General features: G+C 50.1%; 1 protein-coding gene across 4 annotated transcripts in view; it reads left to right on the top strand.

Moving 5' to 3' along the window:
- The window catches only part of Rgs3 (regulator of G protein signaling 3), a 127,021-nt gene that overhangs the window by 61,674 nt on the left and 49,187 nt on the right, over positions 1-16,160 (top strand). For all 4 annotated transcript variants that reach the window (XM_008833499.2, XM_008833500.2, XM_008833505.3 and 1 more), the window contains 3 exons: positions 1,571-1,682; positions 7,853-7,896; positions 13,640-13,762. In XM_008833499.2, coding sequence (XP_008831721.1) covers positions 1,571-1,682; positions 7,853-7,896; positions 13,640-13,762 — 279 coding nt within the window. The remainder of the gene's footprint in view (positions 1-1,570; positions 1,683-7,852; positions 7,897-13,639; positions 13,763-16,160) is intronic.

The raw sequence follows: 16,160 nt of genomic DNA, 5'->3' as shown, positions 1-16,160 counted from the left end.
TTAAATATTTTTTATGTTTGTTTCCCTTTTTTTTTTTTTTTTTTTTGTCTTTTTGTCCCTCTAGCCCCTGCTGGCTTGGAACTCACTATGTAGATCAGGCTGGTCTCGAACTCACAGAGCTCTGCCTGCCTCTGCCTCCTGAGTGCTGGGATTAAAGGTGTGTGCCACCACACTGGGCAATATGTGCATTTTTTGACACAAGTTCTCACTATGTAGCCAAGGCTACTCTAGAGTTCATTGTGTACCCTGGGATGGCCTGGAACTCATACTTCTGCCTCAGCTACCAGACTGTTGGGTTTGTAGATATGTACAATGATGCCTGCTTTTCTTTCTTTTTTTCTTTTTCCAATTACAGAAATGCCACTGAGAACTTCCTTATATGTTCATATTTATATATTCTTGTAAGTACTTCTGTAGGAAAGAGTCTCAGAAGTAGAACTGTGGGATTGTCTTAAACAGTTTGCTAGTTAAATGTCAAATTGTTGGCTTTCTAAACATCACTAACAAACCAGCATACGCTCACTGTGCTCCTCAGAATGGGCGGTGCCCCTTGGTACTCGCCAAGCCCTTTTGCTGATTCTTCTTGCTTTTGAGTTTGGCCCCTTAAAGAGAAGTTCCCACAGGGCTGGAGAGATGGCTCAGTGGTTAAGAGTACAGGCTGCTCTTGTAGAGGACCCGGGTTCAATTCCCAGCACCCACATAGTGCCTAACAACCATCCTTAATTCCAGTTCCAGGGGAATCTGATGCCTTCTTCTGACTTTCTCAGGCATTGCACGACTCAGATGCACTTATATATATGCAGGCAATACATTTATACACATAAAAAAATAAATAAAATATTTAAAAAGAGAAGTTCCTTTAATTAATTACTTTGCCATTTCTTTTGAAGAATCTAAAATCGAATTTTATTGCTTTTAACTAAAGGCCACTGCAGGATTAACAAAACAAAGAACAGGGTAAACTTTAGTGGCAGCAGAGGATCAAGTGGACTTTTTTTTAGCATAAAATATGCTGAGCATGTCTGTCAGTTTACCTATAAAGTCTAAAAATAGTGTTTCCTTTCTTTTTGGAACATAAAGGAGATTAACAGTTATGTACAGGCCTGTATTGGAATGTAAATAACTGGTGTTTTCTTGAACCGATGCGTAATTAACACGCTTAAAAAATATCTGTGAGAAGTTTGGTAATATTACCTCACGACACTTCATGCTACAGAACTTGTTGAAGCTTCAGAAGAAGCCAGGTGCGGGGTATGGTCTGGGGACCCTGGGGCCTGAGAAAGGTTCCTCCAGGTGAGGGGGACCTGCGGGGGCCTCTGGGTTGCTACAAGGCCCAAGGCCCACAGAGTTATGTTCCTTCTGGTTTATTCTTCCTACTTCAAGGAAGTGAAGTACAGAAGACCAGGGGACAGGGCAGGTCTCTGCCATTGGCAGGGCCACACTTGGAGTTGCTTCTGGTTCTGCTAGACATGGCATGTGGATGTGTCTCCCAGATCTCTAGGGGACTGCGTGGCTCCCCATGTCTGGGGACAGTGGAATAGCTAGTTCTGTTTACCCTCTCCCTATGCAGGTGACACTGTTTGCCTACTCTGACCTGCTGCTCTTTACAAAGGAGGAGGAACCGGGCCGCTGCACGGTCCTGAGGAACCCCCTCTACCTCCAGAGTGTGAAGCTGCAGGAAGGTGAGTGGGCCACTGCTTAAGCAGCACGAGGTTCCCGTCTCTTGGAACCTGGCTGCCAGTATCAGCAGGGCATTTGAGTGCTTGCTGTCAGCTCTGCCTGGGGCTGCCAGGATGTCAGACACTGCTGCTCCACCCTAAGCCAGCTAGGCAGTTTCTTTCAATTCTAGAGACCTTCCAGGGAGGCTATGGAGTAGGGTGGGAAGAACTTCCGATTCACAGACCTGCCTCCAAGCCTTGACTTGGCCCTCACTTCCGGTGGTATGACCTTGGACGAGTCAATTTCACTTCTCTGAGCCTGTTTCCTCTCTGTAAAGGAGGACAGTAATAGCACTTCAGAAAGTTGTTGGGCTCAGATCATTTATGCCAAATGCCTGGCCCCAAACAGGTACCCAATAGATGCTCACTACCATGTATTTATAGACAGTGCCTTCCTCAGCCAGGTTTTTGACCCTAGCCAGAGCCTTAGAAGCTAAGTCTCCTTCCTTGGGGCTGGTGACCGTAGCATACAGGAGCAAGCTGAGAATTTCTAACCCAAAACTTTCCACTGGGGGGACCAGGGAACGGAAAGCCAGCTGGGAATATCTGTCCAGCAGCAGGCTTTGGCGCCTGAGGTCTAGGCTGAAAGGGGCTCGGTTTCCTCTCCCAGATTATGCAAACAACAACAGACCTGTGTAAGCTCAGGGCAATAGGGGCAGGGAGGAAAATATTACCCGTGAAAGAATTCTGTTTTGGCGGGTTTTGCTCCAGGAAAACTTCCTGACTGCCTGCAAAGCCATCCTGTGTGTTCAGTGCCCTGGCTGTTGTGCCTCCTTGGGAACTGGCCAAGGAGAGAACCAGTGTTCTTGCCTCCCCATGGGGAGTTCCCTCACAGCTTTCCCTCGATGGCTCTGTCCCACCCAAGGACCGTGGAGACCACTGACAAATGAACAAGGGTGGCCACTAAGGGGAGAACAAGTTACCACTCTCAGGGCCAGCTGGGGCAGTAGGCGGGGGTGGGTCTCTGAGCTTCTTGGGTACCAGTACTGGTTTTCCAGGTGACTCTCCTGTGCTCTCCAGTGTCTCTGTCCTTGGCTTCTGCTCCCTTCCCATCCTCCCCTGTGCCATGGCACTGGGCTTCCCCTGTGCTCACTGAACTTACACAGGCATGCTTAGTATAGCCAGCCCTGTTTCCCTGCTTCCCTACCCTGCCCTGGCTCAGTTGACCTGTGACCCAGTCAAACTGGAGAAGCACCCAGCGAGGCTGTGCTAAGTACCATGCCCTGGATACACAAATCACCTGAGTCCTGACTGTGGTGCATATCACAGATTCAGGGGCACAAACCCAGGCCCCTCACTGGTTTAGCTTCTGCTAAATGGAGGGAAGCAAAAGAAGTGGGGGCTCCAGCTGGCTGCCTTTTGGGTGGAGCCTGGGGAATGGAGGGTGGAGAGGGCAGTGGCTGCAGGTTTGGGAGCTTGGACCTGGCCTTGCTATTGTCACAATATACTACATAATCTCTGCCGGCCCTTTCCTTATTTGTTTTCACAGTTTTTCTGTGAAGTAAGGGTTGGACCAGCCCTTTGAGTTCCCTCCTAGCTCTGACATTCTCAGGTGGAACCCCCAGGGCTGCCATGAGAAGCTGGCTAGCACTCATACTATCCTGCTTCCAGACTGACTGAGGGGGTCCTGGACTGGAAATTGGCTGGGTTTCCCTTTCTCGAGCCCCCAGGCCCTGCACTTGCAGTTTGAGGGAGGCGGGCATTCCATCCTCCACCAGGTAGCAGTGTTCAGGGTAAGTGGTGTGAGCCTAGGGGTGCAAAGGAGCTGTCTAGATCTCTGGGTTGCATCAGATGTGGTTTTCAAGGTGCAGAGACCACATCTACTTGCAGATGGTGGGGCAGCTAGGTGAGGGCTGAGGATGGGTGGCTCAGGCATCACACCTCATGAGAGCTGATCACTGACATGAGGGCTTGTGAGGTTGGCATGGGAGAAGTGTACCTGTTTTGGATTTTGGGGGCAGATAACATAGGCCTGAGAGGATTTGAGGGTAGCATTTGGGGACTTGGAGCTACTGGAGTGAAGGAAATGGCTCAGAGACAGTGAGCAATCAAGATACATGTTCCAGGGGTTTAGATTTCTTTCCAGGCACCAGAGGAGCTCTTGTGACCCTCCCCTTCCCCCAGGCTTTCCTGAGACAGGTCCCTAGACCCACTGAAGCCCAGTACCGGCTTCTGCTGTAGCCAGAGTCTGAGCTGCAGGGACCCAACGTTCTGAGGCTGGCGCCTGGTTTCCTGGCCCCTCCTGCATGCCCCAAGAGGCCCACTGCAGCAGCAGGGGCTGGAGTGAGGCTTTTAAGAGATGCATTTGGGGTTTCGATGGAGTGTCTGGTGCCAGAATGGTCTCTGATTAAGTTTCCCCATGGCATGAAACTCCTAGATTTCCTGTCGCCTTCAAGTTGACATATATGCAGAGTTCAATTTGGGGACCAAAAAAGTGGTAAACAAGGAAGGCATCCAGCTTCCCTGGTGGGTTGGGGCTGGTAAGGGCTGCTCTTTGGCAGGGCAGAATCCACCCCGCCCCTGGGACCAAGGACTCCCTCGTGACTTGTTTGCCTGGGCCTGGCTCTGTTAGCCAATTATAGTCCCGGGACTCAGTAGGGAACGTGGCATATCATAGGTGTCCAATGAATGTTTATTTTTATAACTGGTTGAATGAGACCAGAAGCATTGCCTTAACTTGGGAGCTGGAATGTCCTCCCCCACCCCCCACCCCCAACCCAGGGCTTCACACTGGTGGCCACTTCAACCATGTCTACCCTCCTCTTGCCCAGCTCCCCCAAAGCTTCATCAGGACTGAATGGCAGTGTAATGGGAACAGGTGGAGAGCTGGTGCTAACAATTGGGACACCTCCGGTCAGCCGGGGCCCATTGTAGTCTCTTCCTGCCACCGCTGCCCTCTGGTTTTGCTACTCTTTGTGTTTCTGCCTCCTAGGCAGCCAGCAACATACCCACAGTGTGTCTTTCTGGTTGACCTCGTCTCAGACGTGGCCTGGGAATGTCCATCTGACTAATGGGCTCTCCAGGCACATTGTAGAGCCTGGTTTCCAGCTGGGAAACTCAGCTGCTGTGGCCCCAGCTTCGGGAATGCTTACAGTTAGCTCTAGCTTGACATTTTCTAAGTCATCCTCAGTGTCCACTTGGTGCTGACGCCTGCGGTGAGAGCTGCAGAAGAGGTCTCTCCACTCTGGAACTCACAGCCTGCTGGAATGACACAGGGATAAGCCTGTGACAGGGCAGGACTATGACTTGGGGTTATGAATCCAGGCTTTGGGGGCGGGGCTGTCTTGGGTTCAAGTCTCAGCTCTGTCACTTACCGTTCATGTGATTTGTTCTCCCTCCCTGGGCCTGGCTTTATATTTGGAAAATGGAGACAAGAGCTCTGTTGGTCTGCCTCTACTAGAGAAGGATTGGTGAAGAGTTGAGCTGGGATCTCAAGTGTAAGAGATTCTCTGGAAAAATAATGGAGAGGCACACATAGGCCAGGAAGCTTTCTTTGGGCTCCACCTAGCCTGTGATTGGGGACTCCCCTGCATGGTCTTTGTATTACTTGCCAACAAGCTAGGTCTACTCTGGAACTAATAATTCCCTGTTGAGTTTCAAAATGGCAGAGGCAGTTAGTGCAATTTTAGGAAGACCCAATATGTGCTGCCTCAGCATTCCTTCTCCTCATACCAACCACAGGGTTCTTGTTCTAGCAGGGCAGAGGTTCTCTCCTCAGTCAACCTATTTGCAGCCACAGCTGTTCCCACCTGGTGCCCTTGGTTCCCTCAGTTTGTCATTCTTTTTATGAGGCTCTGAATTATGCTGAGTACTGTCCCCCTTCCATCCTGCTGTCAGTGCTGCCAGCAAAAGGCTGTGATGTGGGGCAGGTGCCAGGGAGAGTTTGCAGCAATGTAGCAGGTCAGGGTGGGTGGGGGCTGGTCACAACACAGAGAACTTGTCAAGGTAATCCATCAGTGGTTCCCTGGTGCAGGAAGCATCTGAGGGTGTGCTTCCCAGCCTCAGCTTCTCTCTCCCCAGGTCTCTCATTTCCTGGTCCTCCCCACCCTTCTAGAGCCTTTTTTATCCTTAGTGCTTGCAAACTCAATCTCCATTATTCTCCTACATGGATCTTGGTGGCTCTCCCTTAGACTAAGAAACAGCTCAGCATGTTTTAAACCACCCCCCTTTGTGTCGCTCTCAAAAAACAAGGAAACAGCAGAGGCTTAGGGATCACTTTTTTATTTATTTTTATTTTATTGTTTTTCTTTTATGTGTATGAGTGTATCGCCTGCATGTAGGTAAGTGCACCTGTGTCATGCAATGCCCACCGAGGTCAGAAGAGGGCGTTGGATCCTCTGGAACTGGAGTTATAGCTGGTTTGTTAGCCACCGTGTGGGTGCTGGGAATCAAACCTGGGTCCTCTGCAGGAGCAACCAGTGCTCTTAATCACTGAGCCATCTCTCCAGCCGTCAAGGGGATCACTTTTATTTAAACATCACAGATTTCTGAAGCAGGATACCCTTTCTGTAATTCCCGTTTCCAGGAGGAGAGAAGTAGAAAGATTTAGTCTGAGTCCAGAGTGGACCCCCATTTACTTTAGGAGCATTCAGTCCTGGCTCTGCCTAGTGGCTCTGGCCCTGGGGAAGTGCCCGTCCTCTTGCTGGAGGGGCCTGGTTTCACCTGGTCAGGGTTCTACTCCCTGCAGTTTTCAGAGCTGGCTTGATGCACAGTCTCTATTTTTTTACCTTATAGCCTTCTTTTTGTGACAAATCTTGGTTTGTCTGACAATTTCTTTGCTTCAAGCATGCATTGAAGGGTCTACTTAGAGCTTGGTGTTTAAGAAACAGGCTGTGCAGTGGTTGAATGTGGGCCAAGGAACTGGGCTGAAATCTCGGCCCTCTCCCTTACTGCTTGGGGGAGTTACTTTGCCCATTGAGGCCTTTGTTCTCACATGAACTGTGGGTGCTGGCAGCCCTGCCTGGAGGGGTTGTTGTGAGGAGCCAGCTGGAGTGAGCACTCTCCTACCTACCTCCCACCAACTTACCCATAGCGCTAGAGCTGATACTTAGAAGCATTTGGGGCAGCATTTGGCCAGCAGTACCATGGTACTCCAGAGATCCCTGACATTCCAAGTGTCTGCTCTTACATATACTGGATAGTGGCTTCCCTCAAAAATGACACCCTGCTTGTTGAGGCTGACTGCTCGAAGTGCAAGAAGTTTCCAACCTGGGCCTGTGCCCAGATGAAAGCTCCCTAAGAGAGAGTGTGGTCAAGTCCTTGAGGAGAGGCTGCAGTGACCAGGGCAGGTGTCCTGCTGGGATGGTTATGCTTTTCTGCGCTCATTGCCCCTTGAACACAGCTGGCATGTCTCCATCGCTGTATCCTTGCAGATGCTTTTCCCACCTCCTTTCCACCTGGAGTTCTCACGCAGAAAGGCCCTTCTCCAGGCCTTCCCCAACAGCTGGGGTCATCTTCAGGCTTGAGCTCCCGGCTTAGATCCTGTGGAGGAGGAGAAGGGATCAGCCCACTGATTCTTCCAGCTTTGCAAGTGGTTGAGTTTGTGAACCCAGACCAGAAGTGGAACATGCGGAGAGCCTCAGCCTTGCCAGGAAGCTGTCTCCCATGATGCACGGAGATGGGAGTGGAGAGGTCCCTCCTTGACCCATGCTTTCCTTGGTGGGAAACAAGACCCACCCAGGAATCAAATGGCTCTGTTGGATTTCAAAATGGCAGAGGCAGTGGCATATGTAAGAGAAAACCAGGAGGTACACTGCTGCCTGTGTGCCCCTTGTTGCGGGGACTTGGGAAGGAAGAGGCCTTCTGGAACACACGGACAACCCCCTGTACCTGGCTGCTTGAGGCCAGAGGAGGCTCCAGGCTGCTTCTCCCAAGGCTGTGGTTCCAGCATTCCTTGGGGCAGGCTGACCTTTGGGCAAATACCTTTCAACTGTGCATGACCCTGGCTAGTGAGCTATGAGCTTTGCTCTGGAGACTGCCCTGCTTCTCCCACCTGCCCTTCCCTCCCTGCTGATCCAGGAAGCGCCACACACAGCCTTCTGGGTGAGACAGCTGGTTGTGCCCAGCAAGGCACTGACTCTGCAGTCAACTGTGGTCAATTCTAATGCAAGCCTTCCTTTCTGTTCCCGTCCAAGGTTCTTCAGAAGACTTGAAATTCTGTGTGCTGTACCTGGCAGAGGTGAGTCCCTCTCTTGAAACTGGAGGAGAGTGCTGTGTGACTTGGTGCTTGAAGGAAATAGGAGGGTTTGAGGCTGGCCTCCATAACACCCTTGCAGTGGAGGGGGTGAGGGGGTGGGGCAAGGTGTCAGGGGTAGCTTCTTGTTCTGTAGAATGCAGCAGTTCCTGCCACACTCTTAACCTCCGTGTGAAGGAGCAGCTGAACAGACGGTACAGGGTGGCCCCTGAGATATCCGACTAGGGACCTCTGGTGTCCTAGCACCTACAAGAGTCATGAGGGCGTGGCTAGCCAGCTGCACACCACCCTGTTTATTTATTTAGCAACCTTCTTCTGGAGATTGCCCTTCCTCCCACGCCTGCCTCTTTCATCCCCTTTTTTTCCAGGAAGTACCACCCACTACCCCTCCTACAGGGGCTTGTCAGTGTCTCAAAGGCCCCAAGGTAATTGTACCTTTTCATGAGCCAGATAACACTGGCTAAAGCTAGCATCAAGTGTTGGTGTTCTGTTGGTGTTCTGGGACCTGTTCTCTTGATATCTGATTAGAAGCTTACATAGGCTTAGATGGCCCTATCTTTCAGGAGCACAACCAAGCAAACATGCTTGATGTGGGTTATTATATAAAATGGAGTTTTAACAGAGGTCCTTAGTGATGAAGAATTGGAGGGCCATGGAGCCATCCAAATTTTTTTCAGTTTTCAGTCCCAATTTTGTTCTGATAATGTGACATCTGCCTAAGCAAGGCCCATTCCTGCCTGCCCTTTGCCTTTGCTACAGTGTGTCTTACCAGCCATCCTGGGAGCCTGTCTGTTTGGGTGGGAGGGTCTACCCTGGCCATCCCTAAAGGGCTAGCCAAGGGGAATACATCCTGAGAAGGAATTTATACCCTTTTGTGATTGAAAAGCATTCCTTCAGTTTCTGACAAGATAAGTTTACATCCTGGGGTGAACCTTTGAACATACCCTAGGGATAAGACAGCTTTCCGAGAAGTTTTCTTTAGGGGTGCTGAGCTGGGGACTCAGCTGCCTGAAAGTAGACCTGAGGGCCATGGAGGGACTTCCCTATGGTTGCCACATCCCCACCCAGGCACAAGGAGTAGCTGGTAAAAAACCCCTTCGGCACTGGAGGATGTCAGTTCCACCCAGCCAGGTAAGCATAGCACGGACAAGAAAGGATGCTAGGACTGTGTCCCACCGGCTACCCCTCCCACCCAGTGCCATCCTTCTGGCTCCTCAAAAGCTTGGGAAACTTTTGAAAAGAGGTTCTAATTCTCTAACACCAAGAGAACTTCTTGCCAGACTTTTTTTTTTTTTTCCTCAGAGAAAAGCACATCTGAGACCTCCTTTTTAGTTCCCTAAAGATTAGTGAAAGGATATCGATTTGAGGTCTTGGATTTCCCGAAACTGCCAGGTGATCTGACCCGAGGGGCTAGGAGAGTACAGCTCCCAGGCAGCTGGGAGCCTCTCTTCTTAATGGGCTGCTATTTATGAGAGGCAAGCCTGTGATGCAGAGAAGAAACACTGCTTGCTTGCTCTGGAGACATTCTTGATACAGGTGGCTTTGGGGCCCATGGAGATCCCCAAACATACCTTAGTTGGAATTTCTATTAGGTAATTTCTCTTCATTGCCTGACATGCAAGTGGCACCCTGAGAAGAAACTGGGGGTGGAGCTGGGGTTTGGAGAAGGTTTTCCCCTCTGCATTAAGAAAGCCCCCAAATGCCCTGGGGCCCAGCAGCTTAGATTCTTTCTTCAAACAAGTCCTGGGTCCTCGTCCCTGGGATGGGTGTCCCTCAGTTCCTGTAAGTCCTTGGGACAAATGCAGCCAACAGTTGGCTTCAGAGCACTGGGGACACTGGGTACTGGGGACACAGCCCTCAGTATCCATTCTCCCTTTTCTGGAATGTGGGGCTAGCTCCATGCCTTGAGTAGTGTGAACTTTGGGGCCATTTCCTGAGTGATCTGGGACAAGTTACATCCTCTGACATAGGTGGCAAGACCTTCCTTGCAGGACAGAGTTATAAAGTTTTAAATGAGATTCAATAAGACAACACATCTAAAACACTTAGCCCAGAGTGCAGCACTAAGTGTGCTCAATAAGAGGCAGCTCTGTCAGTCAGCTCAGAGCAGGAAGTGCTTTTCACATTCATTTACCTCCCATTAGAGGTATCACAAATGACTTACTGATCTTTTAAAAGGAAAGCTAGGTGGACCCTCTCACATTCCTTGTACCACTTGTATATAGTTATACAAACTTGGCAAGCTCTCCTTAAGATCTGACCCCTCTGACCTTTAGTTTTCTCATCTTTAGAATGGCAACAGCTGTACCTTTCTTCCCTGTCTCCTAGAGTCATCAGGAGAGAATGGAATGGCACATGCTTGGCATGGCAAATAAACACACCAGTCAGAGCTGAAGCAGTTTTGGTTTTTACAAAGATAAAATTAATTCAGGAGCAAGGAGGTTAGGCAAGACGGGGGTTTTAAAGAGATCAAGGGAAACTGGGACTCTGGTTGGATTTGAGGCCGTGTTTGAGTGTAGTTGTCCCCACCCAGGGCCGCAGGGTCAGGGCTGTGCTGGGTTGAGCACCTCCTATAGTCAGAAGGCTCTGCCTCTGAGGGAACTGCATGAGGATGCCTTCATGATGGCTTATGGCCTTGACCCTGGAGTCTGGTATTGAAGGTACTAAGCAAGTCAGCATTGAAACCAACTAGTTGGGCCACTGGGAGCATACACAGGATTAAGACAGCTGGTTCATATGTGGGGGCAACCAGGCAGGCAGCGAGGACTCACAGTTCGGACAGATTTCGGCAGATGGGGATTCAGCCTCCCTGAAGAGAGCTTGCGCGCTCTCTCTCTCTCTCTCTCTCTCTCTCTCTCTCTCTCGACTAAGCTAGTCTTCAAAACTCAAGACTCCTTCCAAAACGTTTGTCTATTGAAGACAGCCAGCTAACCCTAACCCAGAGCCAGGCCTAAGGTTAGGTCCTGGGTGCCTAGGAAGCCTTCTGAACCCTTCAAGCTGTCAGATCCAGTCCTGCCCTCTGCTTCTCAGACCAGCAGTTAATGGCACCATTCCTGATTGGGAAACATCACTTTCCAAAGGAGATGCCAAGGGAATCTGTAGATGAAGTAGCTGGTTGCAGTGTCCTACAAATCCCATTTAATCATTACAAATAGCCTGGTTGTCATCCCAGATAGAGTGTCAGGCCTTTCCTAAGGGGTGGTCAGTAAAAAGGAGCAATCACAGATGCTCCTTACAAGTTTTTGTAAGAAATATCAACTGCACCCTGTGGGGAGAGAGTCTCCATGCTGGAGCAGAAAACATTCATACGGAAAGCTACTGGTAAACTCCAGAGCTGCTGAGAGGGCTCTGTGACCTACATACAGTTCCTTCTGATGGACTGGCACTCCACTTGCCTCTAGGCCCGCCTCTGAAACAGAACAGTCCTGCTAGTCAGGGGTGTGGAATCCTCACTAGGTGATATGACATCTCACTGAGTTTGGAGATGAAGTCCCATCAAGAGGTTCTCCTAGGCTCAGTATCTTCTTGCTGGTTTGTTGGCCATGAGACCTGGAGAGGCTCTTGGACACTCTGCACCTTGGTTTTCCCCTTCCATAAAGAGGAATAACAACCCACACCTCAGCTGGGTGTGGTAGTACATGTATTTAATCTGGAGGTGGCAGGCAGGAGGATCATGTGTTCCTGAGCATTACATAGTGAGTTCCAGGCCATCCTGAGCTAAATCATGAGATCGGTTCTCAAAAAAATCAAGGGCTGGTGTGTCTTACTGGTAGAGTGCCTGCCTGGCACATACAAGAACTTGTTTTGGTTCCTAGCACTACAAAAAATAAAATAAAATAAAAACATAAAAAGTCCATGCTCTCTCAACTTCTTCATGAAATTGCTAAGATCAAAATGAGATCACAGATGGGAGAGGATCTTATAAAATTGATAATTATATAGAGATTAAGGAATTTGCAGAGGCAAATTTGAGAGCAGGGCTGAGAAGCTCAGGCTGGGCCAGGTTTGTAGAGTGATGACATTTCCAACCTAGAAAAAACTATAGTTCCAATCTCAGGGGACACCATGGGGCAGAAAGCACAGGCCCTCTGCTCATCAGCCTTCCCCTGGAGAATCTTGGGGCCTGGTTCGCCCTTCGGTGGGCAGGAGCATTCTTGTAAGTAGAGAGACCTGGCTTTAAGTGGAAGCCTGGATTTATCGCAGTTCGTCCTCCCAGTTCTCTCTACCCTGTGCTTTTAAGAAGATCAGCAGCTGAGTAGTTTTCATCAGGAGAGGAATGGCTGGCACCCTGGGGACACAGTGTGGAGGATCAGATTGGATGCAGGGTAGAAGTCCCCAGATATGCTGTTAGACACTAGCAATAACCACAGCCAGCACCACTTTGCGCATTCGCTGCCACTTTGCCTAGAACGACTTTCCTTGCTCGTTTCTCCTTGTCATTCAAATCTTTGCTCCTGTTATCTCTTCCCTGATCACCTCAGTCTCAAGTACCACCTTCCCATTTATGACCTCTGTGACGTTGTTTATTTCTTTGTTTATTATCTATATTATTCGTTTACCTCTTTATCTCCATTGCCTAGCACAGCCACTGGCACATAGTAGGTGTTTAAAAAACATTTGTTAAATGAATGAACTACTGAAAAATAACAATAGCGCTGTGCGTTGAAGCCTGCGATGGTCCTTATTGCCTATGGCTCTGGGATGGAGGTAATGTCACTGTTTTGCAGAAAGTTTCTGACTTTCTACAGGTTGGGAGTTAAGAAATAGCAAAGTTTGGATTCAGACCAGGCCTACAAAACAGGGAAACTGGGTAGACACACGATCTTTTCCCCCTGGTTCATGTTCTTAGCTCCCTGGCTGAGTGTACTTAATCTCAGTCCGTGGGCTTATAATCAGTTCTAGTGGTGTGTGAATGAACCTGTCACCACCCTCTGATCCAAGCACCTAGTGGTGGTAGTCCTGCACCCTGCATGTCCTGACTGCTTTAGGGGCTCACTGTCTGAGGCTTGGGTCTGTCCTCATCCTGGAACTTCCTCCAGACAGTCAGAGTTTACCAAGACCAGAGCTTACCTGGCACTGTGTTAGGCTCAATGAAGAGGGCCTTCTGAGTGTTTGTATTTAGCAGGATTCAGGTGACAGCCAGGCTGATGTTGCTGCCCACTGCACAGTATTTGATGAGAGACCCAGCCTAGATGCCAGGCAGTAGTGGGGCTGCAGAAGGGTCCAGTACTTTCCAAAGTGACTCAAGTTCTGTTTGGGTTCTGTTGCTGTATTCATCCAACCCATCTCACCTTGGCCCATCTAAGGATTATGTGTGAGGGAGAGGGGTTCTGTGAGCTGCCAGGAGGGTCCTGTATCCACAGAGCACCAGCTCAAGGCCTTGGCCCTTGTTCCCTAGCTGCTGCCTTGTGCTGCCTTCCCCAAGGGTGACCTCACCCTCAATCCTGTAGCTCTCCACAGGCTTCCACTGTGTTGGGAGCCACTGCCTCCCTCTCCTTCCCCTCCCCTACCCATGGACCTGTGGCACCCAGATGGTTCTACTTCCCTGCTCCTGTGGCTGCTTTCATGTCACCAGGGATTAGTGTGCATTTGCAGCTCTTAGCGGATGCTCCCTTCCCTGCTATAGCCTTGCCCTCTGGAGCCTGGGGATGGGCTTGGGCCCTGGAGCCCCTTGAGTCAGGGAGTAGTCCTGACTACCCATCCTTTTCTCTATTCTCTCTGACATCAGAAGGCAGAGTGCTTGTTCACTTTGGAGGCTCACTCACAGGAGCAGAAGAAGAGAGTGTGCTGGTGTCTGTCGGAGAACATCGCCAAGCAGCAACAGTTGGCAGCATCACCACTGGAGAGGAAGGTAAGGGCCTTGCTGGTGTCTATGGCCCTGGGTACCAACACTTACCCTCTGCTGACCTAGCCTTTGAGCCTCAGATTAGAGCTGGGAGTCACCCTGAGCTTAGCCCTTAGATCTGGTGGTGAGCTTGGCCAAAGGTCTACATTCGAGTGTCTCTCCCTAGGATTTTCCGTGGGTTTATGGAGTGGGTCTGACATTGCTCTGGGCTTGGCAGAAGGCCTGTGTTCAAGTGTTTCTCCCCAGGATTTTCCATGGGTCTATGGAGTGGATTTGATGTTGGTTGGGGAGAGCAATGACCACTTTGAGCATCAATTTTCAGCTCTACTCTTTGCTTTGCCGATGGCAAGATTTAAATATCCCTTCTGCCACTGGGTATGTTGTGTCTAGTGGCAGCACACTGCTGTTAAAGTCCGCCCAAGGCAGACATAATTGAGAGGATGTTTGTGACAGAACACCATAGTTTGATGCTGACCAGACCAGGTAGAGCTGACTTTGGACTGCTGAGGACTGGAACTGGCCAGCTGGAGCACCAGGGAAAATTAGAGATGGCCAGTGGAGGCTGTGCTCAGCCAGCACAGCTCTGGGCCTAGGGAGGGGATGGGATAGGATGGAAGGGGAACTGAACCATAGCCTGCTCCTTTGACACATGGATGCTAGCCACAAGGCACAGTTGTTTACCCCTGTTATAAATTGTTTGGGTCTCTTTTCTTGCTGTAAGTACTGGCCATTTGGGTTTTTGGGTGGTGGCTGCAAAAATTGGCCAAGGTAGTAGCTCTGCTGTTTCTCAGGGAAAAGAGGAAATGAGAAGGAATTGCGGTTTGTGAACCTGTGGGCCTTGTTGCTACTTGGCGTGTTCAGGCCACCATGCCATGTGCCCCTGGCATGTGCAGAGCATGTGGTGGAGGTGGCTGGTGGCCTCTCCTGCCAATGGTAGACAATAGTCCACCAGCAAGTAGCAAGGGAGATGAGGATCGGAGAATTGCCCCATCCCAGACTTTGAAAGGTATCTTGCCGATTGCCGGTGTAGCCTTGGGTGAGTCATCCTGTTGCTTTGTGCTTTTATGTCTCCATCAATCATCTGGGGACAGTAGTTCCTCCCCCAAAAGGTTGTTGTAAATATTAAATGTGAGCGCATATACAGTCTGTGGTATACATCTAGTATGCAATAGGTGCTCACTCAGTGAATGCTGTGTGGATACACCGTTCCCCAACCCTATCCCAGGTGGCACTGGCTGTTCCCCACTGTCACATTCCTTCATCAACATGGCCTTTCCCCACGGATCTGGGTTGACCATAGAGTGTAAGTCATTTTCCTCTCACTCGGGTAGTTCCCAGGACACCAAATTGGCACGTGTTCCTTTTCTGTAGACCTAGTTCCTCTGTTCTGGGGGAAAACTTCTTGGTGCCTCAACTCGAGTTTGCTTACTCTGGAGAGTGCTGACCACAGCTTCTCCAATGCATTGGAGACACTCTTCATCTCAGGCTTGCCTGGGGACACTGGCAGTGCCTAAAGGCAGCCTGTGATTCACATAGGCTCTGTCCCCCTACACTGCTATGGGTTTAGCTAGCTGACCCTGAAAGGGCTCTGCTCCCCAACTTACCCCCAAATACATTGGCATCCTGGGCAGGCAACAGTCTAGACACCTTAATGTACCAGCTCTATAAGTGTGTTGTTAGCAGAACAGCTGTATGTCTGTGGGAGGGAGGTGGCAAGAGAAGATAGGGGAGGGCCTGGCCACTAGATCAATTTCAAAGCTACTCTGTGGGCCTGGGCCCAGACTTACATATCTCTTTGGTCCACTCTTCCAGGGAGGCAATTATGGAAGCACTTGACTCTCCTGAAGCAGGCCCCTAGCAGTCTTGCTGCTCATCCTTCCCCAGCTGCACCTGCACCATTCCCACTCAAGGAATTGTAGCAATGTATTCCTTCAAGTCACTTACAGAATGCTTCCTGAGAGAAGTTCTATCAAATTTGATCTCTTCAGCCCTGTATCAGTCCAGACACACTTTAGCAACTTTCATGGCTGAGCTCATCTTTCATCCACCTATACTCAGGCTCAGCAGGGTGACTGTAAACGTCCTTCCCAAGGGCTTATCTCCCCCCAGCTTATCCATGAAGGACACTGTCCTTCAGGGGAGGAGCAGGAAGGCCAAGCAGAGCTCAGAGGCTGGCTCTTGCTGTTAGGCATGAAATCCTGCTGGAGTGATGCCTGACACCATGCCTTTCCCCCTTTCTATTCTCTCCATGAACACTCTGCCCCCCGCCAAACTGAGGACACTGCTATCAAGGCACCCACCCCATTCCAAGGCCTCTCCAGGGAAAGAGGGGCTCACAAAGCAAGCCCCAGACTCTCTTACTGCCTCTTCCCACCTGGCTCCTTCTCCTCTCCACCATGTTGCT

This window comes from Nannospalax galili, unplaced genomic scaffold (assembly GCF_000622305.1).
Source record: "Nannospalax galili isolate Female #2095 unplaced genomic scaffold, S.galili_v1.0 scaffold34, whole genome shotgun sequence".
In the NCBI taxonomy this organism is placed as follows: domain Eukaryota; kingdom Metazoa; phylum Chordata; class Mammalia; order Rodentia; family Spalacidae; genus Nannospalax; species Nannospalax galili.
The sequence above is the reverse complement of the archived record's forward strand: the minus strand, read 5'-3'. Positions and strand labels throughout refer to the sequence as shown.